This window comes from Giraffa tippelskirchi, chromosome 11 (assembly GCF_054371585.1).
Source record: "Giraffa tippelskirchi isolate mGirTip1 chromosome 11, T2T-mGirTip1v1.2.pri, whole genome shotgun sequence".
NCBI lineage: Eukaryota > Metazoa > Chordata > Mammalia > Artiodactyla > Giraffidae > Giraffa > Giraffa tippelskirchi.
The window spans coordinates 92,414,490-92,439,966 of NC_137285.1; the positions used below are offsets into that span (position 1 = coordinate 92,414,490).

Sequence of the window (25,477 nt, forward strand, 5' to 3'; positions counted from 1 at the left end):
AGAGTGAGTTTCAGTTAAAAAAATGTTGCTGAATTATGTGAAATGTGGTAGATTTAGAAAGTAAAGTAACTATAAGATAACATTATAGAATTCCAACATTGTTTAATATTTCTTTTTTATTTTAAAATAATTTGCTACACTTTTTATTGTTTTCATATTTTGAATCTCCTATCATTGCTTTATTTACCTAGCCATTTTGCTTTCTTCAGATGTTTAGAAAATCGTTGGTGAAAATGTTTGAAGATAAAGGATTGGACTGTATCTTTTTAGAAACGAATATGAACATGAAGAAACAGTACCATATGGTTTATGAATGTATTCCTCTCCCAAAGGAAGTGGGTGATATGGCTCCCATCTATTTTAAGGTATTTATAATGGTCTTTACATACATATTTATTTTTTACTGTATTGTGGTTTTATGAATACAGTTGTCTTTATTCTGATATTTTTCTCTTATATACTTATCAGATTTTATATCATTAAGAAATGATGTACAGCACAAAAAATTCTGCTGTTTAAATTTTTTAAGAAAGAAATTTGAAATTTTAACCTTTAAAAGCATACTTATTTATAAGTGTGAATATACTATCAAATAGTAATTTATAATTTCTATGTTAATTTCTCAAATGAAAAATCAGAGTTGTACCTTGAAGTACTTCAAGTCAAAATTATAGTCATAACTCTAGAAAACTTATCATTGAAGTTCATCAGAGCCAGAGATAGTTATATGCAAGCAGTACAAATTACAATTGCTGAGATAAGTTATTGCTGTAAGTCTTGGTATTTAACATTTGATCATGCTGTTTGTAAAAAGAAACCGAAATCTAACCTTGCCATGCATTTTGAACATTATAATAGATAATTAGAGTTCTTAAACATTAGGTTTCATGATACTGTTCGAGCACGCATCCGTGTGTGCTCAGTCACTAAGCCGTGTCTGACTGCTTTGCGACCCCTGGACTGTAGCCTGCAAGGCTTCTCTGTCAATGGGATTTCCCAGGAGTGTGTTGCTGTTTCCTTCTCCAGGGGTCTTCCTGACCCAGGGATCCAATCTGGGCTCCTGCTTGGCCAGGTGGTTTCTTCACCATAGAGCCACTAGGAAGGCCCATAATGTTCAGGCAGGTTTAACTAAATAACCTCTGTTTAATACTGACCTGAGTGCAGTATAATTTATAGACTAATATAAATTTGTAAATGTAAAACCATATATGGATTAGTAACATCTACATTTAAAAAAGATAATGTTTTGTTGAGGTGATGTAGCAACTTGCAAAGTTTAGACAGTGTAGGATGGTAAAGTTTAATTAATATGGACTACAAATCCCAGTAAAAAGGATTATTTTTTTAAAAAAATTATACAACCTATTAAGGTTAATGAGGTGGTGAAAATCTACTTTTCCTGTAGAAATTTTGAAAAACAAATCTGATTATTTGCTTTGAAATGTCATGCTATTTAAGTACAGAAGAACAAGCCAGATAATCTGCAATGCCCTATCAGTCCTGTGTTAAACAAAATCAGTTGAGAAAGAGATTATTATGCTTTTCTCCAATGTCTTTTCTTTTTCTGTTATACGTCCTCAGCAGAGTACTAGATTATGAATGTAAGTACTGAAGTATATAGGGCACAGCATAAGCAGCTACTGTTGCTCAATGGTGGGCGACAGAAGTGTCATCTTTTAGAAGAAAGATATATCACTTTTCTATACTAACTCTCTTATATAATCGTTAAAAATGTATTTATTTGATCTGGCTTCAGTTTTCTATTGAATGTACTACATTATAATGTCAACACAAGAAACACATGTCTTTTAAATAAGGAATAGCAGTATAGTATGCTTATTTGAATGTTAATTTCACATTTAAATTTGCTTCATTATAGTGATGTTAAATAAAAATGAGAGTATTTTATACTTATCACCCTAGTGCTTCTTTCTGTTAAATATTTTTTTACAATACATGTTAGTCATATTGATTAGCCTAGATAAGTCTAATAATTCCATTTCTGTGTCTTTTTTCCCATACAATTTTACTCCTTTTTTCTGTAACCAGAAATAGTTCAAGTATTTGGTTACCAGAAAGCACATAAATAACTTGCTATATTTCAAAAAAGAGCAATAAAGCAAATAGAATTTATTTGAGTTGATGTCTGTGAATGGAGTGGGCTTCCCAGGTGGCTCAGTGGTAAAGAATCTACTACCTGCCACAAGGGTGGGATGATTTGAAAGAATAGCATTGAAACATGTATATTAACATATGTGAAACAGATGATGAGTCCAAGTTTGATGCATAAAATAGGGCACTCAAAGCTGGTGCACTGAGACAACCCAGAGGGATGGAACGGGGAGGGGGGTGGGAGGGGGGTTTGAGACCGAGGAACACGTGTACAGCCGTGGCTGATTCATGTGAACGTATGGCAAAAACTGCCACAATACTGTAAAGGAATTCAGTTCAGTCATTCCCTCGTGTCCGACTCTTTGCGACCCCATGGACTGCAGCACGCCAGGCCTCACTGTCCATCACCAGCTCCCAGAGTTGACTCAAACTCATGTCCATCGAGTTGGTGATGCCATCCAACCATTTCATCCTCTGTCATCCCCTTCTCCTCCCGCCTTCAATCTTTTGTAGCATCAGGGTCCTTTCAGATGAGTCAGTTCTTTGCATCAGGTGGCCAAAGTATTGGAGTTTCAGCTTCAACATCAGTCCTTCCAATGAATATTCAGGACTGATTTCCTTTAGGATTGAGTGGTTGGATCTCCTTGCAGTCCAAGGGACTCTCAAAGAGTCTTTGCCAACAACACAGTTCAAAGGCATCAATTCTTCAGCGCTCAGCTTTCTTTATAGTCCACCTCTCACATCCATGCATGACCACTGGAAAAAACATAGCCTTGACTAGACGGACCTTTGTTTGCAAAGTAATGTCTCTGCTTTTCAATATGCTGTCTAGATTGGTCGTAACTTTCCTTCCAAGGAGTAAGTGTCTTTTAATTTCATGGTTGCCCTCACCATCTGCAGTGATTTTGGAGACCCAAAAAATAAAGTCTGTCACTGTTCCCATTGTTTCCCCATCTATTTGCCATGAACTGATGGGACCAGATGCCATGATCTCGGTTTTCTGAATGTTGAGCTTTAAGCCAACTTTTTCACTCTCCTCTTTCACTTTCATCAAGAGGCTCTTTAGTTCTTTGCTTTCTGCCGTAAGGGTGGTGTCATGTGCATATCTGAGGCTATTGATATTTCTCCCAGCAATCTTGATTCCAGCTTGTGCTTCATCCAGCCCAGTGTTTTTCATGATGTACTCCGCATATAAGTTAAATAAGCAGGATGACAGTATACAGCCTTGATGTATTCCTTTTTGTATTTGGAACCAGTCTGTTGTCCCATGTCCAGTTCTAACTGTTGCTTCTTGACCTGCATACAGATTTCTCAAGAGGCAGGTCAGGTGATCTGGTATTCCCATCTTTTTAAGATTTTTCCACAGTTTGTGGTGATCCACACAGTCAAAGGCTTTGGCATAGTCAATAAAGCAGAAATAGATACTTTTCTGGAACTCTCTTGCTTTTTCGATGATCCAGCTGATGTTGGCAATTTGGTCTCTTGTTCCTCTGCCTTTTCTAAAACCAGCTTAAACATCTGGAAATTCACGGTTCTTGTATTGTTGAAGCCTGGCTTGGAGAATTTTGAGCATTACTTTACTTGTGTGTGAGATGAGTGCAATTGTGCAGTAGTTTGAGCATCCTTTGGCATTGCCTTTCTTTGGGATTGAAATGAAAACTGACCTTTTTCAGTCCTGTGGCCACTGCTGAGTTTTCCAAATTTGCTGGCATATGGAGTGTTGCACTTTCACAGCATCATCTTTTAGGATTTGAAATAGCTCAACTGGAATTCCATCACCTCCACTAGCTTTGTTTGTAGTGATGCTTCCTAAGGCCCATTTGACTTTGCATTCCAGAATGTCTGGCTCTAGGTGAATGATCACACTGTCATGATTATGTGGGTCGTGAAGATCCTTTTTGTATTGTTCTTCTGTGTATTCTTGCCACCTCTTCTTAATATCTTCTGCTTCTGTTAGGTCCATACCATTTCTGTCCTTTATTGAACCCATCTTTGCATGAAATGTTCCATTGGTATCTCTAATTTTCTTGTAAGAGATCTCTAGTCTTCCCATTGTATTGTTTTCCTCTATTTTTTGCAGAGATCACTGAGGAAGGGTTTCTTTTCTCTCCTTGCTATTGTTTGGAAATCTGCATTTACATGGGTGTATGTTTCCTTTTCTCCTTTGCTTTTCAGTTTTCTTCTTTTCACAGCTATTTGTAAGGCCTCCTCAGACAGCCGTCTTGCTTTTTTGCATTTCTTTTTTGCATTACTCTACTTGTATACTTGTAAAGTAATTAGCCTCCAATTAAATTTAAAAAAAGAAACCAAGGAACCTGCCTCCCAATGCAGGAGATGCAAGAGATGTGGATTTGATCCCTGGTTTGAGAAGATTCCCTGGAGGAGGAAATAGAAGCCACTCCAGTATTCTTGCTGGGATAATCTCATGGACCGAGGAGCCTGGCAAGCTACAGTCCATGGGGTCACAAAGAGTCAGACACAGCTGAATGGCTGAGCATGCACACATGCTATGAATGGAGTAGGAAATTTTTGATTTTTTATGTACAAAAGTCTAGAATGTCTAATATTGAATCAATTTGGCTGAAGATCAGACTTGTATGAAATCAAGAAATTCCAATTTTAAGTAACAGAAATTAAAGGTTAATTCATTCAAAATAATGACCTAACATGTATATTATACCCTATAGCTAACTCACTGTATTACTTTATTTTTAAACTCTTTGCATTTACTTGTTTTCTTTAACAAATGCCTATTTCTTAGAAAGCCATAATGGAATCTGATGAAGAATGGTCTATAAACAAGAAATTGATTGATCTCTCTTCAAAAGACATCAGAAAGTCTGTAAGTATTACTTTTTCTTAATAAAAGAAATAATCCTACTGTTTAGAATCTTTGTAATTTCTATAGCTTATTTGAGAAAGAGACCATTTGGCTCAGTGACCAAAGGTGAAGTAAATATAATTCTACAAATGAAGAAGAAATTATTTTAATCTTACCTGGTCTAGCAAATCCTTATTTGTTTAATGGCTTATGTGAATATGTATTCCTGATTTTCTGGCAATTCTCTGCAATTGTAGTCCTTATAATTGGTGATGACAGCCGTAAGACTGCCGTGAAAGTTCTTCTTATGAGATTCTCAGCCTCTGTGGGACAAGTGAGGAAAGATGCTTTCTGGTTACTGAATTTGTAAAGAGAAAAACATCGGTCTTTCCTACATATCCTGTTTTGAATTTAAAACTCTCTAGCTCTTTTTTGGGGGATAGAGGGGGCAGGGCTTATACATAGATTCACTGTTCTGTTCCTTTAAAATAGTAGTTGAGTTAGATTATGAATACATTTTTCTTTTAGAGACTTTACTAACCATGCTTCATAGTTTAATCTTGATGTTCAGGTCAAGTTTTAAATTGAAGTAACACTTAAGTTGAGTGCTTCTGTAATGACCTCCTTCTTTTCTAGAAATACACATTAAATGGGATAAATATATAAAGAACTATAGATTTTATTTTTCTTTTTCTATGAAAAGAGTATTATATGAATGTATATTTGAGTGCCTGCTATTTACTGGGCAGTGTTATCGGTACATTTATACATAATGAAGCAAAGCAAAGACATTTTGTAGCTTATATTGTAGTGCAAGAGTTGGGAACTGCATTCTTTGTACTAAATCCAGCCTGCTGCCTGTTTGTGTGAATGAAGTTTTATAGCAACATAGATATACCCTTTTATAAGTACTGTTTTTGGCTGCTTTCATACTACAATAAAAATTTTATGATCTGCAATGCCCAAATTATTTTATGTAAATTAAAACTTTTATTGTAGATTTTAAAAAGTTTTTTATAAGTTTTTAAAGTTTTGCTGACCCTTATTATAGAAGATATCACTAGAATATTTTTCTTGCATTTCTTTTGAAAATCCAGACTCCTGATACATGTGACCAATAGAATCTCCTATTACTTTTATTATATCCCAGGCAAAAGATTGAAATCTGCATTATTGAAGACAGTTTTAATTCAAAAGTAAAACCATTTATAAGTCTTTTCTCTTTTTAAAAATTAAAAATAAATTTAATACAATTTTAAAAGTTTACTTTCCATTTACAGTTATTATAAAATATTGGCTGTATTCTCCATGTTGTACAATACATCCTTGAGTGTATCTTACACATGATAGTTTGTACCTTCAACTCTCCCACCACATATTGTCCCTGCTCATTGGTACTGGTAACCACCAGTTTATTCTCTATATCTGTATGTCTGCTTCTTTTCCCCTTTATTCATTAGTTTGTTGTATTTTGTAGATTCCACATATAAGTGATATCATACAGTATTTGTCCTTCTCTGCCTTATTTCAGTTCCCATAATGCCTAATGCCATCCAAGTCCATCCATGTTGCTGCAAATAGCAAAATTCTGTTTTTTTAACATCTTTATCCATTCATCTGTTGATGGACACTTAAGATGCTTTCATATCTTGGCTATTGTAAATAATGCTTCTATGAACATTTTCTAACCAGTCAATACTAAGGGAAATCAGTCCTGAATATTCATTGGAGGGACTGATGCTAAAGCTGAAACTCCAATACTTTGGCCACCTGATGTGAAGAACTGACTCATTGGAAAAGACCCTGAAGCTGGGGAAGATTGAAGGCAGGAGGAGAAGGGGATGACAGAGAATGAGATGGTCGGATGGCATCACTGACTCAATGGACATAAGTTTGAGCAAGCGCCGGGAGTTGGTGATGGACAGGGAATCCTGGCGTGCTGCAATCCATGTGGTTGCAAAGAGTCAGACATGACTGAGCGACTGAACTGAACTGATGAACATTTGGCTTTTTATACAGTTCATGGGGTTCTCATGGCAAGAATACTGGGGTGGTTTGCTGCGCCTTCCTCCAGTGGACCACATTATGTCAGAACTCTCCAGTGGAAACCGTCTGTCTTGGGTGTCCCTGCATGGCATGGTTCATAGCTTCATAGAGTTACACAAGCCCCTTCAACATGACAAGGCAGTGACCATGAAGGAGACTAGAGAGCTCTTCAAGAAAATTGGAAATATCAAAGGAACATTTCATGTAAATATGGGTACAGTAAAGGACAGAAACAGTGAAGACCTAACAGAAGCAGAAGAGATCAAGAAGAGATGTCAAGAACACACAGAAGAACTGTACACAAAAGATCTTAATGACCTGGATAACCACAATGGTGTGATCACTTACTTAGAGCCAGACATCCTGGAGGATGAAGTCAAAAGGGCATTAGGAAGCAATGCTGCCAGTAAAGCTGGTGAAGGTGATGGAATTCCAGCAGAGCTGTTTAAAATCCTAAAAGATGATGCTGTTAAAGTGCTGCACTCAGTATGTCAGCATATTTGGAAAACCTAGCAGTGGCCACAGGACTGGAAAAGGTCAGTCTTCATTCCAGTTCCCAAGAAGGGCAGTGCTAAAGAATGTTCAAACTACTGGACACCCGCACTCACTTTCCATGCTAGTAAGGTTCACTTTCCATGCTAGTAAAGTTATGCTCAAAATCCTTCAGGCTAGGCTTCAACATTACGTGAAACAAGAACTTCCAAAATGTACAAACTGGGTTTAGAAAAGGCAGAGGAACCATAGATGAAATTGCCAACTTTCACTGGATCATAGAGAAAGCAAAGGAATTCCAGAAAAACATCTACTTCTGTTTCATTAACTATGCTAAAGACTTTGACTGTATGGATCATAACAAACTGTGGAAAATTCTTAAAGAGATGGGAATACCAGATCATCTTACTTGTCTCCTGCAAAACCTGTATGAAGGTCAAGAAGCAACAGTTAGAACCTTATATGGACTGGTTCAAAACTGAGAAAGGAGTTCAACGAGGCTGTGTATTGGCACCCTCTTTATTTAGCTTATACATGATGTGCTTAGCTTAGTACATCATGTGAAATGCTGGGGTGGATGACTTACAATCTGGAATCAAGGTTGCCAGGAGAAATATCAACAACCTCAGATAAGCAGATGACACCACTCTAATGGCAGAAAGTGAGGTGGAACTAAAGAGCCTCTTGATGAGGGTGAAAGAAGAGAGTGGAAAAGCTCACTTAAAACTCAATATTAAAATAACTAAAATGGCATTTGGTCCTGTCTCTTCATTGCAAATTGAAGGGGAAAAGGTGGAAGCAGTGAAAGATTTCCTCTTCTTGGGCTCTAAAGTCCCTGTGTATGGTGACTGCAGTCATGGAACTAGAAGACGATTGCTTCTTGGAAGGAAAGCAATGACAAACAGTGCTCAGTTGCTTCAGTTGTGTCTGACTCTTTGTGACCCAGTGGACCATAGCTCACCGGGCTCCTCTGTCATTGGGATTCTCCAGGCAAGAATAGTGGAGTGGGTTGCCAGGCCCTCCTCCAGGAGATCTTCCCCATCCAGGGATCGAACCTGCGTCTCCTGCCTCGCAGACGTATTCTTTACTGCTGACCCACCAGGAAAGCCCATGACAAACCTAGACAGTGTATTAAAAAGCAAAGACATCATTTTGCCGTCAGTGGTCTGTATAGTCAAGGTTGTGGTCTTTCCGGTAATCATGTACAGATGTGAGAATTGGACCATAAAAAATCAAATAATTGATGCTTTTGAACCATGGTGCTGGAGAAGACTCTTGAGAGTCCTGTGGACAGTGAGGAGGTCAAACCAGTCAATCCTGAAGGAAATTAACCTTGAATATTCATTGAAAGAACTGATGGTGATCCTGAAGTTTCAGTACTTTGGCCATCTGATGCAAAATGCTGACTCACTGGTAAAGACCCTGATGCTGGGAAAGATTGAAGGCAGAAAGAGAAGAGGGCAACAGAGGATGAGATGGTTGGATGGTTTCACCAACTCAATGGACATGAACTTGGGAAAACTCTGGGAGATGGTGAGGAACAGGGAGGCCTAGAGTGCTGCAGTCCATGAGATTGCAAAGAGTTGCACATGACTTGGCAACTGAACAACAGCATAAACATTTCTCTGCTTTTCAATTTCGATACTTTTCAAATTAGTGTTTTTGTTTTTTTCAAATATATATACCCAGGAGAGGAATTGCTGAGTTATATGGTAGTTGTATATTGAGTTTTTTAATAAACCTCTATACTGTTTTGCCCAGTGGCTACACCAATTTACATTCCCACCAATAGCGTTTGAGTGTTCCCTTTTCTTCATATCCTTGCCAACTTTGTTATTTGTTTTATTTTTAGCAGTAGCCATAAAGGTGTGAGGTGATATCTTGTTGTGGTTTTGGTTTTGATTAGCATTTTCCTGATGATTAGTGATTTTGAGCATCTTTTCATATGCCTGTGGCCATCTTTATTTCCTCCTTGGTAAAATGCCTATTCAGCTTTTTTATCCTGTTTTTAATTGGGTTGTTTGTTTGTTTTTATATTGAGTTGTATGAACTGTTTATATATGTTGGATTAACCCCTTATTGGTCATATAATTTGCAAAAATTTTCTCCCATTTAGTAGGTTGTCTTTAAATTTTTTTCATATTTTCCTTTGCTGTGCCAAAGCTTTTAACTTTACTTAGGTCCCATTTGTTTACTTTTGCTTTTATTTAATATACTCCAGGAGATGGATACAAAAACTTTTGCTGTGATTCATGTCACTGAGTGTTCTCTATTTTCCTGTAGACATTTTATAGTATCTGGCCTTAACTTTAGATCTTTAATCCATTTTGACTTTTATTTTTTGTATGGTGTTAGAGAATGTTCTAATTTCACTTCTTTACATGTATCTGTCTTGTTTTCCCAGCACTGTTTATTGAAGAGACTGTCTTTTCTTCATTGTATATTCTTGGTTCTTTTTTGGTGACCATAGGTGCGTGAGTTTATTTCTGGGCTCTCTATTTTCTTCCATTGATCTGTGTCTGTTTTTAATGTCAGTATCAAACTGTTCTGATGGGTGTAGCTTTGTATTAAAAAGTATAGTCTGAAGTCAAGGAGCATAAGTCTTCCAGCTTTGTTCTTCTTTTTCAAGATTGTTTTGACTATTTGGGGTCTTTTGAAGGTATAATTTTCTAAAACTGAGCCAAGCACAAATTGAAAAGATGAATGGATGAGTTACCAGTACTGAAATTGAGTCAGTAATTAAAAAATTTCCAGCCAACAAAAATCTAGAACCAGATGGCTTCACAGCTGAATTCTACTGAACATTTATCCTTCTGAAACTATTCTAAAAAGTTGCAGAGGAAGTAATGCTTCTAAACTCATTCTATGAGTCCAGCATCACCCTGATACTAAAACCAGACAAAGATATCACAAAAAAGATTAGAGTTCAGTATCACTGATGAACATAGATTAAAAAATCCTCAACAAATAACAGCAGACTGAATCCAGCAATACATTTAAAAGATCATATACCATGATCAAGTGAGGTTTAACCCAGAATTACAAGAATTTTTCAGTATTCGTAAATTGATCAATGTGATGCACCACATTAACAAATTGAAAATAAAAACCATGTGATCATCTCAATAGATGGCAGAAAAAGCTTTTGATAAAATTTGGCATCCATTTATGATAAATTTCTCCAGAAGGTGGGCATAGAGGGAACATACCTCAAAATAGTATAGGCCATATATGACAGACACACAGCTAACATCTACCCTCTCCTGTTGCTACTTGCTAAAGTCAAGGCTTCACAGTATACAACAAAATTAGAATTAGATTTTAACAACAATTTAGAACACAACAGAATTGTATTTTTGGCTAGACTTCTGAAAGAAGGATACCTTTTAAACTTAGATAAGAAGAACCCACAAAGTTAGCAGATGTCATTGATTTCATATTAAATCTCTTCTCTCTCACTAACTGGGGCAGATAAGACAGAGGTTAATATTGTTAATATTTAAAATATTTGTAAGTACTGATAGAAAAGCCCCTTAAAACTTACCTAATAAATGGACTAAGGGCTTGATAAAACATTTCACAAAAGAGGAGAGATACATATCTATATAAAACACCTACCACGATAACCTTAGAGCTGACATTTATTAAGTGCTTAGTAGCTCCAGGCCGTTTATATGTTTATTTCTTGAACTACCCAACTCTTTTCCCTATCTTATAGCTTAAGAAACAGCTATAGAGTAGTTAAATAATAGTAAAGAAATGATACCAGGCAGAATGGCTATCATCAAAAATAAATGCTGGAGAAGGTGTGGAGAGAAAGGAATCCTCCTACTCTAGAGAGTGTCATACTGAGTGAAGTCAGTTAGATAGAGAAGGAGAAATATTGTATGACATCCCTTATATGTAGAATCTAAAAGAAATGATACAAAAGAACTTCCTTACAAAATAGGAAGAGACTCACAGACTTAGAGAACGTATTTATGGTTGCCGGGAGGAAGGGATAGTTAGGGAGTTTGGGATGGATAAGTACACACTGCTGTATTTAAAATGGATAAGCAACAAATACCTAGTGTATAGCACATGGAACTCGGCTCAATGTTACATGACAACCTGGATGGGAGGGGAGTTTGGAGAAGAATGTATACATATATATATATATATGGCTGAGTCCCTTTGCTGTTCATCTGAAACTACCACAACATTGTTAATCAGCTATACCCCAGTATAAAATAAGTTTTAAAAAAAAATCTCAAAAAGAAGGACTATTAGAGGGACTTCCTTGATGGTCCAATGGTTAAGAATTCACCTTCCAGATGCAAGTCCGATCCCTGGTCAGGGAACAAAGATCCCACATGCCATGGGGTGACAAATCCCATATGCCGCAACTGGAGAGCTCTGGGTGCACAGCAGCAAAGATCCTGCATGCCATAGCTAAGACCCAATGCAGCCAAATAAGTATTTTTTAAACTGAATGATTAGAAAAGTTCAAAGACAAAAATGATAAAATTAAGTATAACTAAAGTAAACAGTTAAGGGATAGGCATAAAGATATAAAATATGACATCAAAAATAAAAAATGTAGGAGGAATAAAAAGTAATAGATCTTTTAGAATGTCTTTGAACTTAAATATCAGTTTAAAACAAGTAGATATATTGATAGATGTAAGTCAACATATATAAACTCCATGATCACTACTATATATGCAATATTTTATTGGTAAGCCATCTAGTACCTCTGGAGAAGAGAATGGCAAACCACTCCAGTATTCTTGCCTCAAGAAGCCCATGAACAGTATGAAAAGGCAAAAAGCTATGACACCAGGAGATGAACCCTCCAGGCTGGAAGGTGCCTGATAAGCTACTGGGAGAAAGCAGAGAAATAGCTCCAGAAAGAATGAAAAGGCTTTGACTGTGTGGATCACAACAAACTATGAAAAATTCTTAAGGAGATGGGAATACCAGACCACCTTACCTGCCTCCTGAGAAACCTGTATGCAGGTCAAGAAGCAACAGTTAGAACCGGACTTGGAACAACAGACTGGTTCAAAATTGCAGAAGGAATATATCAAGACTGTATATTGTCACCCTGCTTATTTAACTTCTAAGCAGAGTACATTATGCAAAATGCCAGTCTGGATGAATCACAAGCTGAAATCAAGATTTCCAGGAGAAATATCAACCACCTCATATATGCAGATGATAACTCTCTAATGGCAGAAAGAGAAGAGGAACTAAAGAGCCTCTTGGTAAAGGTGAAAGAGGAGAGTGAAGAAGCTGGGATAAAACTCAACATTCAGAAAATGAAGATCATGGCTTCTGGTCCCATTGCTTCATGGCACATAGATGGGGAAACAATGGAAATAGTGATAGATTTTCTTTTCTGCAGCTCCAAAATCACTGTGGATGGTGACTGCAGCCACGAAATTAAAAGATGCTCACTCCTTGAAAGAAAAGCTATGACCCACCTAGACGGTGTATAAAAAAAAACAGAGACATTACTTTGCCAACAAAGGTCACTATAATCATAACTGTGGTTTTTCCAGTAATCATGTACAGATGTGAGAGTTGTACCATAAAGAAGGCTGAGTGCTGAAGAATTGATGTTTTTGAATTGTGGTGCTGCAGAAGACTTGAGAGTCCCTCGGACAGCAAGGAGATCAAATCAATCAATCCTAAAGGAAATCAACCCTGAATATTCATTGGAAGAACTGATGCTGAAGCTCCAATCCTTTGGCTACCTAATGCGAAGAGGTGACTGATTGGAAAAGACCCTGATGCTGTGAAAGATTGAGGACAGGAGAAGGGAGTGGCAGAGGATGAGATGGTTGGATAGCATCACCAATTCAATGGACATGAGTTTGAGCAAACTTCGGGAGATAGTGAAGGACAGGGAAGCCTGGCATGCTGCAGTCCGTGGGGTCACAAAGAATAGGACAGGACTTAGCGGTTGAACAACAACAACAACCTGTGTCTACTGCACGTTTATTTTTTTTAATCTGAATATATTGCTGAAATAAGTTCCCAGAGGGTTAATATTTTCACTTAACCAATATAGAAAGTAAGAAACACATACAGATTCTTCCTGCAATGGTTATTACATATTTTTAACTTTGAAGTGGTTTCTTTTCTAAATCGCTGCATAGTGTTTTATCTGAGACCATTTGAGAGCCAGAGCAGCTAGGGAATGAGCTAGATGGCCTCTTGAAGTCAGTCTTAGCTTTAGGATTTAATAATTATGTGGATGGAATTGTGAAGAGAACTTGAGTCTAAGAATAATTTCAAAGCAGGTCACTTTTTACAAAGTTAAGCTTTCCAGTGTCTTTTTAACATGATAATATTTCTGAGCATGAAGTGAACAATCTTGATCTATTTTAACTTTATTTTAATTCTGAAGAAATCTCATTATGCTTCTTTTAAAAAAAACCTACATCCAAAAAAAAAGCAACCCTCTATCCCATCTCCTTAGTTTCATGAAGTATTTTGTATGTGTATTGGGGGGTGGTGATTTTTTTCCCATAGTAAATTCTTGGCTGTTAGTACAGATTCGCATATTTATAATTCATTCTGATTCTCTGTTCATTTATGTTTTATTTATGTGAGTATAAACTTCTTTTTTTTAATGTCTATTTTGTCTACTTTCTCTAGGTCTTTTGATTTGTTTTCAGTGTAATGTGAAGTTCATGAAAATATGCAAGGGAAAGATACCTGAGTGTTAATTGCAGAGGGGTTGCATGATGTTCACTAAGTTGTTAAGAAAGTGGTCTCTTTTCACAAGATTTTTTTTTTTATTCTCAAGACAGTTTATAGAGAAGTCATATGAATTCTTCCTCAACTTTTTATTATGATTTTGAAATTTAATTCTGTGGTAACTGTAGCAGTTGAAAAACATCTGAGACATCTTGGGTTTGACTTTCAAAACTAAACAAAATCCACCTCAAGGAAAATTTGGGTGTACCCCAGGATCTTTAAATATTAGGACAGTTATAGAAAGTCAGGATTAAAGACTGGAATGTTTAAAGGGGAAAACTCAAATACTACTGTTTTTCTATCATCGGTAGAATTTTTTGCTGTAATTCTGCCAGTACTCTTCATGGGTGGTACCAAAGTTCCCACTTCTTTCACTCCTGCTGGTCAGGGCAGGAAAAGGGGAGTACTAAATGTGCATGTACTTTGATAATGGAACCTTTGCAGTGCCTACTGACTAACAACTCTTCTAGCAAGAGAGTAGGCTGTACCTTTTGCATCCTGCAGTAAGAGAAGAGTTGCTTGTGACAGTGTGTTCACCTTGGATATTATACAATATGTGGTTGAGCTTTGCTGTGTATATACAAATTACCACAAACTTAGTGCTTTAAAAATAACACATTTATTATCTCATAATTTTGGAAGTCACAAGTATGAAATGGGTTTCAGTGGGCTAAAATCAAGATGTTAGCAGGCCTGCCTTTTCTTGAGGCTCTCAGGGAGAATCCATTTCCTTGCCGTTTACAGTTTTTGGAAGTCACCTGCATTCCATGGCTTGTGGTCCTTTCAGAGCCAACAGCATAGAATCTTCCAGTCTTTCTCTGACTCTGACCTTTCTGTCATATCTTATATAACCTGGGATAGTCTTCCCATTTCAAGATCCCTAACTTAATCATATCTGCAAAGCCCTTTTTGCCTTATAATGTAATTTATTTATGGTAAATAGGGAATTAGAGCATTGACATATTTAGGAAGCCATTTTTCTGCAAAACACAATATCATACCAACAAAAAAACATGGGCACTGTTATAAAGTGATTCCTCAAGTTCTCCTCCTGGAGAGTACTGTTCTTTATCCATGTAGTCATCAATATAATTTTAGCCATTTATATTCATGTTTCACACATGTTGATCTATTTCAGATAGCAAAAAGTATTTTAATGGAGCCTTCCATTCTTTTTTGACTACAGGATTTGCACAAAGCATTGTTAATAGGAGGTGGAAATGAAAACAATATTTGAATAATATTCTCTTTGCCAAATTAGTCTGTGTGCTTAATATGCATTTTTCTATTTGATCCTCACAGCAGACTTCTGAGCTCTTCATATTTATCGTAAGACTCACAGATCTTAAATAACTTGCCTAAAGTTATAGTTATAAGTAACAGAACTGTGATTAGAGTCTTGTCTATTTTTTGGCTAATTGTCTATATCATACATGTTTTCAATTTTACTTTAAAATGTGAAAATATTTTTTAAAAAGCACGAGTAGTAACCTTTTCTCTGCATTTTATGTTATTTACGATTTTGTAAACTGATATTTTAACTTACACTTTTCCTATAACCTATACAACTCTTTATAGGCCCCAGTTTTAATTGCTTTATACTATTTCAAGATGACCACTCTTCTTGCACCCTACCATACTGTCTCTTCCCAAGGCATGCTTTTTGGAGGGCACAATACAAAATGTATATAATTAAGTAGAAATATACAATTCAATGAAACTGAGTCATGTCGTGTAGGGCCACCCCGGACAGAGAGGTCATGGTGGAGAGTTCTGACAAAACGTGGTCCACTAGAGAAGGGAATGGAAAACCACTTCAGCATTCTTGCCTTGAGAATCCCATGAACAGTATGAAGAGGCAAAAAGATAGGACACTGAAAGATGAACTCCCCAGGTTGGTAGGTGTCCAATATGCTACTGGAGAAGAGTGGAGAAATAGCTTGAAAAGGAATGAAGAGGCTGAGCCAAAGCGGAAATAGTGCCCAGTTATGGATATGTTCGGTGGTGAAAGTAAAGTCTGATGCTGTTAACAATATTGCATAGGAACCTGCAATGTTAGGTCCATGAATCAAGGTAAATTGGAAGTGGTCAAACAGGAGATGGCAAAAGTGAACATCGACATTTTAGGAATCAGTGAACTAAAGTGGATGGCAATAGTCGAATTTAATTCAGATGACCATTATATCTACCACTGTGGGTAAGAATCCCTTAGAGGAAAGGGAGTAGCCCTCACTCTCAACAAAAGAGTCTGAAAAGCAGTATTTGGGTGCAGTCTCAAAAACGACAGAATGATCTCTGTTCATTTCCAAGGCAAACCATTCAATCAGTTAACAGTAATCCAAGTCTACGCCCCAACCACTAATGCCAAGGAAGCTGAAGTTGAAAGGTTCTATGAAGAACTATAAGACCTTCGAGAACTAACACCAAAAAAGAGATGTGCTTTTCATCATAGGGGACTGGAATGCAAAGTAGGAAGTCAAGAGAAACCTGGAGTAACAGGCAAGTTTGTTCTTTGAGTACAAAAGGAAGCAGAGCAAAGGCTAACAAAGTTTTGCCAAGAGAATGTGCTGGTCATAGCAAACACCCTCTTCCGACAACACAAGAGATGACTCTACACATGGACATCACCAGATGGTCAATACCAAAATCAGATTGATTGTATTCTTTGCAGCAGAAGATGGAGAAGCTCTATACAGTCAGCAAAAATTAGACAAGGAGCTGACTGTGGCTCAGATAATGAACTCCTTATTGCTGAACACAGACTTAAATTGCAGAAAGTAGGGAAAACCACTAGGCCATTAAGGTATGACCTAAATAAAATCCTTTAAGATTGTATAATGGAAGTGATAATCAAGGGATTAGATCTGATAGAGTGTCTGAAGAACTATGGATGGAGGTTTATGACATTGTACAGGAGGCAGTGATCAAAACCATCCCCAAGAAAAAGAAATGCAAAAAGACAAAATGGCTGTCTGAGGAGGGCTTACAAATAGCTAAGGAAAGAAGAAAAGTGAAAGGCAAAGGAGAAAGGGAAAGATACACCCCTCTGAATGCAGAGTTCCAAAGACTAGCAAGGAGAGATAAGAAAGCCTTCCTCAGTGATCAGTGCAAAGAAACAGAGGAAAACAATAGAATGGGAAAGACTAGAGATCTCTTCAAGAAAATTAGAGATACCAAGGGAACATTTCATGGAAAAATGGACATAATAAAAGACAGAAATGGTATGGATCTAACAGAATTAGAAGACATAAAGTAAAGGTGGCAAGAATACAGAGAAGAACTATACGAAAAAAGATCTTAATGACCTGGATAACCACAATGGTGTGATCATTCACCTAGAGCCAAACATCTTGGAGTGTGAAGTCAAGGGGGCCTTAGGAAACATCACTGTGAACAAAGCTAGTGGAGGTGATGGAATTCCAGCTGAACTATTTCAAATCCTAAAAGATGATACTCTTTGTTAAAGTGCTACACTCAATATGCCAGCAAATTTGGAAAACTCAGCAGTGGCCACAGGACTGGAAAAGGTCAGCTTTCATTCCAGTCCCAAAGAGGAGAATGCCAAAGAATGTTCAAACTACTGTACAATTGCATTCATTTCACATGCTATCAAAGTGATGCTCAAAATTCTCCAAGCCAGGTACGTGAACTGAGAGCTTTCAGATGTTCAAGCTGGGTTTATAAAAGGCAGAGGAGCCAGAGATCAAATTGCCAACATCCGTTGGATCATCAAAAAAGCAAGAGAATTCCAGAAAAACATCTACTTCCATTTCATTGATTATGCTGAAGCCTTTGACTGTGTGGATCACAACAAACTGTGGAAAATTCTTAATTAGATGGCATTACCAGAGCACTTCACCTTCCTTCTGAGAAACCTGTATGGATATCAAGAAGCAAAAGTTAAAACCAGACATGAAACACAGATTGGTTCCAAATTGGGAAAGGAGTACGTCAAGGCTGTATATTGTCACCCTGCTTATTTAACTTATATGCAGAGTACATCATGTGAAATGCCAGGCTGGATGAAACACAAGCTGGAAGCAAGATTGTAGGGAGAAATATCAATAACCTCAGATATGCAGATGACACCACCCTTATGGCAGACACCAAAGAGGAGCTTGATGAATAGCCTCTTGATGAAAGTGAAAGAGGAGAGTGAAAAAGCTGGCATAAACTCCACATTCAAAAACCAAAGACCATGGCATCCAGTCCCATAACTTTATTGCAGATAGATGTGGAAACAGTGGAAACAGGGACAGACTTTATTTTCATGACTTCAAAGTCACTGCACATGGTGACATGCAGTCACAAAATCCAAAGATGCTTGCTCCTTGGTAGAAAAGCTATGACAAACCTAGACAGTGTATTAAAAAGCAGAGACATTATTTTGCCAACAATGATCCATATAGTCAAGGGTGTGGTTTTTCCAGTAGTCATGTATAGATGTGAGAGTTGAACCATAAAGAAGGCTGATCGCTGAAGAACTGATGCTTTTGAACTGTGGTGCTGGAGAAGACTCTTGGACTGTAAGAAGATCAAGCCAGTCAATCCTAATGGAAATTGATCCTGAATATTCATTAGAAGGACTGATGCTGAAGCTGAAGCTCCAATACATTTGCCATCTGATGCGAAGAGCCAATTCATTAGAAAAGATGCTGGTCCAGGGAAGGATTGAAGGCAGGAGGAAAAGGGGATGACAGAGGATGAGATCGCTGAGTGGCATCACTGACTTGATGGACATGAGTCTGAGCAAACTCTGGGAGATGGTGAAGGACAAGAAAGCCTGAGGTGCTGCATCCATGGGGTCGCAAAGAGTTGGACATGACTGAGTAACTGAATGACAATAAATATAATTCACTGCCAAAATTAGCAAATGCAACTTTATGAGGGAATTAAGGGAGGGAGATATTATTTTAATCACTGTGGATGGTGACTGCAGCCATGAAATTAAATGATGCTTGTTCCTTTAATGAAAGCTATGATGATCTGAGACAACATATTAAAAAGCAGAGACATCATTTTGCTGACAAAGTTCCATATTGTCAAACCTATGGCTTTTCTAGTGGTCAGGTATGGATTTGAGACGTGGACCATAAAGAACGCTGAGCACAGAGGAATTGATGCTTTGAAATTGTGATGCTGGAGAAGACATGATGTCCTTGGACTACGAGGAGATCAAACCAGTCAGTCCTAAAGGAAATCAACTTTGAATATTCATTGGAAGGACTGATGCTGAAACTCCAATACTTTGGCCACCTGATGTGAAGAGCCAAGTCATTTGGAAAGACCCTGATACTGGGAAAGATTGAAGGCAGGGGGTGGCAGAGGATGTGATGGTTAGATAGCATTACCAACTCACTGGACATGAATTTGAGCAAACTCTGGGAGATAGTGGAGGACAGAGAAGCCTGCATGCTGCAGTCCATGGGGTCGCAAAGAGTCGGACACAACTTTGTGACTGAACAACTGCAATATTACTTTAAAAAAAAATTTATTTACTTATTTGGCTGTGCTGGGTCTTAGCACCATGCCAGATCTTTAGTTGTGACATATAAACTCTTTAGTTCGACATGTGGGTTCTAGTTCCCCAACCATGGTTCGAACCCAGGCCTCCTTCATTGGGAGCACAGTGTCTTAGCCACTGGACCACCAGGGAAGTGCCCAATTTACTTTAAATTGACCAGTTTGAATACTTTCTAATAACAGAATTAGGGCTTGGAGGAACAACTTGCAAGGACAGAAGATCTACTTAATATAAAGCTAGAAATTATGACCTTTTCCAATCAAGATAGTGTCTGAAATACTTCATGCCTGTACACATGTGTGTGTATTCATGTGTGTCTTTGAGTGTGTGTAGTAAGAGGGAGGGAAAAAAGGTAGGGAAAGATAATACTTAATACTGGAAATATTTTAAAATGAGATTGATAAACTAAATATTACTATACCACCTTACCAGTTAATAAAAAAGCTATGATTGTTTGCATTTAATTTATCTTTGATCAATAAGTAGTAATAAAAGTTCAAGGATGTTATAAACAAAGCTCTGAGTATATGACTAAGCCCCAGTTCCTTTTCTGCACTGTGAGAAAGAATACAAGAAAGCATATCCTTAATCTCTATTTGCATAGTCTAAGGAAAATTATTGTGTTGTTAAATATTTTAAAAGTGCCTTTTCTTTCCTGTTTTTCCCAAAGACAGAAGAATAATTGGCTCTGATTATAATTGCTGAATATTATGAAGCACTATCCAACTGAAAGTCAACAAAATGAAATGTTTTAGTTACAATGTTATGTTATTTTTTGAGGTATTTCTATAATTGGAAATTCATTGTATATGTTTGTCTTGAGGAATACTTAATTAGGAAGAGGGATTAAGCATAACTTCCTGATTTCATGTTGTACTCATGTGTGATTTATCTGTTTATTTAGGTACCCAGAGGATTACCTTACTTCTCTGTGAATTTTGGCCTCCAGGGGGGGTTTGCCCATGTCATTGAAGATCAGCACAAATTCCCACATTACTTTGGAAAGGTATGCTAACAAATTTGTAAAATTCCAGAATTTAGCAATTTTGTAACACTTCTTTTGAAGGGAAATAACTTAGGGTACAATATACAGTGAAGTTGGTGACTACTGTAAAACCCAGTTTAAAGAGGGAGTACCCAGAAGCTATTAAGAAGTATATACCAGGATATTTATAACAGTAAGGAATGTCACTTTGGAACCAAACATTTTGTTGACAGTGTCAGTGGTGACTGTACTGTTTTCCTGTGGAGACAGCCAGGCTTGTGCTGAGAATGATAATTGATGATGATGATAACCTATTTGTTGAGTATTTACAGTGAGCCTGGTAATGTTCTAAGCACTCATTTAAACACTATCATGTAGACATTTTATACTTTCATTTTATAGATGTTGAAACCAATGTACAGAGAGGCTATATAATTTCCCCAGGATCATGTGCTAGTAAGTGACAGAACCAAGGGGTGCATAAGTTCATGGTTGAACTAGAAAACAAATGATCTCACGTATTCATTTGTAACTAAGTACCGTACAGTCCGAGAAGAATATGGCACTCATTTCACAGTTTCTGGTCAGATACTAGAGTGTAGATCTTTCAGTTGCTAGTGGATTCTTTCCATTACTGCAGATTGCCTTCTAGGGGAGTAGTCCTTAAATTTAAGTTCTATTGAATATCTGGGAAGTATGTCAGTTAGTATCAGGGGCTAGAATGAAATTAATGTAGCTGTGGGAGCAGTCAAAAGAAATCTGAGCAATAACAGCTCAAGAAAGTGACCTTTCAATCTAGTGTACGTCAGGTCTTTCTCTCTAAATTAGAGGAGCCTAGATGAGCTTTGTCCGTGGCTCCCTGTTCTTCCTCCCCACTTTCATCCCCTGTGTCAGATCATTTTCTGCAATGATTAGGGACCTGTGAGAGGTTTGGACTCACAGGTTTTTATACTGTTGTCCTTAAAGGCTAACGAGAGACCCCAAATCACATTCATCTATGAACTGTTGAAATGTGTTTTAGAAACTTGTCTGAGAATTTTTCAGAATATCTTTTCCCAGAGTTAACTAGAAAGAAATTTGTGTTCATTGCTCTGAAAAACATTGTTAAATTTCAGTAGAGTTTTGTAACTCAGAACTTTAATGACTCTGCTTTTATTTATTTAAAAAAATGATTCTAGTAAAAATGAAGTAAATATCTAGTTTTTAACTTGCATAAGTTTAATTGGGAGATTGTCCTCCTCCATATATTATGCATATGTTATGATTTATATGATACTGTTCTAGTGTTGAAAACTTTAATTAGCATTACATCACTGACCCATTTTCCTCGAAATTTCTTTCCAAGAAAAAGCCTATGTACTCACGAATTCCCTTCAGCCTGCAGTTGTTTAGACAGCAAGAAGAATTGTTCTCTTTGCATTAATATCTGCTTCAGTAACAAAACAAGAATCAGTCCTTATAGTATGTGTACCTTAATGGTACACATGAGACAAAACTTGATGTTTTATAGAAAATTTTAAGTCAATTTTAGAAAATTTTAGAAAAATTTAGGTCGAATTTTAGAAAAATTTAGGTCAAGAAAGCTAGGCTTTCTTAAACTCATTGCTAGTGATTGACCGGTGCTAAGAAACTCTTGGATTAAATTTGTCCTCTTTTTAAACTGTGTCTCTCTTGGCCCCTTTACTTCCTTTACCCAGTGAAGAGATTTCCTTTTCCATGAAGCTTTTCTTGATTTATCCAGCAAACAGAATCTCCTTTCTTTTTGAGTCTCCATATAGTCTACTTTGGCATTTACCTTATTCTGCTTTATAAGACAGTCCTTTATGTAGTTGGGTTATTATTGTGGCTCCTACCACAGCTCTGCATTCTGTTATGAGTTTTCTGAAGACAGAGAAACGTATGTTAGTTATTTCTGTATCACCTACAGTATTTGGCCTTTGCGTGTATATAGTAGATCCGTTTATTAATAGAATATTTGTTAAGATGAAGAACCTATGTCTTAGAGCAATTACATCCAAGGTCTTACAGTCCTGTAGCCCTAGACTGAATATGCAGAATTCCACCCCTGGCCCAGTGTTTCCTGTGTTACCGTACTTGTCTTCCGTGAAGCATTATAAATCTCCCCTATATCTCTCTGTATATGGATACTCACTATCATGCATGTGTGCTCAGGCACTGAGTTATGTTCAACTCTTTTGTGACCCCGTGGACTGTAGCCTGCCAGACTCTTCTATCCATGGGATTTCCCAGGCAAGAATACTAAAGTGAGTTGCTATTTACTTCTCCAGGGGATCTTCCTGACCCAGGGATCAAACCAGCATCACCTGCATTGGCAGGTGGGTTCTTTGCCACTGAACCACCAGAGAAGCCCACTCAGTCTCATAAATTTAATTAATCTCTGTAGCTGATATTATACGAACAGGAAGATGATCATGAAAGAAATGAGCTAGAATAATACGCAGACCATTAAAAATATATTATTTCAGGGCTTGGGAATATGGCTTTTTAAATGAAGGTGATCTATAATTTTTAGTTATTGGTTTACATGGATTGGTACTAAAATATGATTTCATTTTCTAAAAAAAAGATCTCTAGCTAATAGAAGAACTGCTAAGTCGCTTCAGTCGTGTCCGACTCTGTGCAACCCCATAGATGGCAGCCCACCAGGCTCCACCGTCCCTGGGATTCTCCAGGCAAGAATACTGGAGTGGGTTGCCATTTCCTTCTCCAGTGCATGAAAGGGAAAAGTGAAAGTGAAGTCGCTCAGTCGTGTCCGACTCTGAGCGACCCCATGGACTGCAGCCTACCAGGCTCCTCCGTCCGTGGGATTTTCCAGGCAAGAGTACTGGAGTGGGGTGCCATAATAGAAGAAACTGGCTTTTAAATATACTGGGTAGTAGAGAGAACATTAACCTGAGATTCAACCATAGTTGAACAATCAAGTTTATAATTGCTACATGTTGGTCAACTTTTTCTTCAGACTTTCTTACCAGAGCAGCTAATAAGGACCAAATTAATTAAATTTCATTTTCTCTTTCTCTTTGCTGCTGTCTGATAGATGTACTAAGAAACAACAAAATAGACAAATTGTTTGACAGGAGACACAGCTAAGGACCCTTGGAATCACAGCATTTACACAGTTAGAATTAAATGAAAACAATTTTTTTTTAACTTGAAACTAATATTTATATAAAATTTGAGCATCCTTGCAGAGAAGTACTTAATATTATATTTAGTAACAGAATAAACAGGAATAGCTTCATTCCTGTTTTTCAGTCTTTATACATGTGTGTGTTTGTGTTTTTCTCATTTTTAAAAGGAAATCATTGGTGGAATGCTGGATATAGAACCAAGAGTTTGGAGGAAAGGGATGCGAGAAAGCTTTGAAGATCAGAGGAAGAAAGCACTGCAGTTTGCTCAGTGGTGGAAACCATTTGACTTCACCGGAAATAAAAAATGTTGAGGCAAAGCTTTCAGTTTTTATTTCCTTTTCAGATTTCTTTCAGTTTTATTTCCATTGCATCTAGCTAAACAACTAACCATCAGGTAATAAAAAAAGAGTATCATGATCTGGGTTTCTGACAACTGTACATCATTGAATTGTATTGGTTTCCTTCACCACCTGCTCCTGTGGACTGCATTGTAGTAACCATGGAGACCAGTTGTGTTGGGTGACCTGTTCATGTCCTGTTCTGTACCTGTGTCTTCATGTTCTAAACTATTTACTTAATCTGTAGAAAGACTTTTCTGAAGAATTATCTAGGAAGTATTGTAAATCATTGGTTCAGAGGGAAATGGGTCTACTTTGAGTTTGTTAAGTCTACTGACTAGCTTCTTTTGTATTTAAACTAAGACTTGGCATATTTAGTGATAATTTAAATTTCTTTTCACAGCATTTTATAGAAGCTCTTAATTTTCTACCAGTACCATATATATCACTGCTATTCTTTTTATTAAAGGGAAAAAAATGTCCCCAAGTTAATAAATAATTAAATGAAATATGTAATACGTTCGTGATTTGTTTTTATTTCTGCAGTTTTAAATAGTGTGTTTAAATTTTGGTGATTTTGCATGTACTTTCGAAAAATCACGGTTTATACTCATTTGGGGTTTCTGTGAAAGTTAAAAATTTTAGCCAAGTCATCATTTTGGGGTTGTATTGATCATTACAAAATATTAAGTAATAAATAATGTGTGCATTTTTAAGTGGCAGGAGCACATTCTGTTGTCCCATTTGATCTAAGGTTCTTCATTTCCCTTTATGCTTACACTTGGTATGAAGAGAAAAACTGATAAGTATAAAATATGGCCATTGTCTCAAAGAGTGTTGCTACTTTATTTTTTACATGGAAGATATTTTTGTAGTCACCCTTTTTCAAAGATGTTGATTTTTTGGAGCCAAACCTTGACATTTTGTAATGAAATGTTCAACATTTAGAATCAATGTGACATGTACTCTAGAGTAACTCGTAACCAGACAGTTATTTTTAATATTGATATCTTTCTTTAGCATCTTGACAAAGGAAATGTTTATGTTCTATCTCCAGTTTTAAATTTTTAATAAAAGTTGGAAGTTTAATCATTTCAAATTCTCAGTATTTGCAGATTGCATTTAAGTATTTTTTATCAAATTGATAATTGACAGTATAAATTTTATTTATTGCTGTTTTCAGACCATTATGGCCTTGCTACAAAGTCTCAGAGAAATAAATCTTTAGCATTCACTTATTCACTGTATGTGTTAACAAAC

At 36.9% G+C, this 25,477-nt stretch overlaps 1 protein-coding gene across 4 annotated transcripts in view; it reads left to right on the forward strand.

The window, feature by feature from the left end:
• Positions 1-24,733, forward strand: part of CWF19L2 (CWF19 like cell cycle control factor 2) — a 135,239-nt gene extending 110,506 nt beyond the window's left edge. For 3 of the 4 annotated variants that reach the window (XM_081543218.1, XM_081543216.1, XM_081543217.1), the window contains 4 exons: positions 210-365; positions 4,874-4,954; positions 20,647-20,748; positions 24,047-24,733. In XM_081543218.1, the coding sequence (XP_081399344.1) occupies positions 210-365; positions 4,874-4,954; positions 20,647-20,748; positions 24,047-24,190 (483 nt within the window). In that variant the 3' untranslated portion in view covers positions 24,191-24,733. The remainder of the gene's footprint in view (positions 1-209; positions 366-4,873; positions 4,955-20,646; positions 20,749-24,046) is intronic. The other variant, XR_014069176.1, reaches the window with a different exon arrangement.
• The last annotated feature ends 744 nt before the right edge of the window (positions 24,734-25,477 follow it).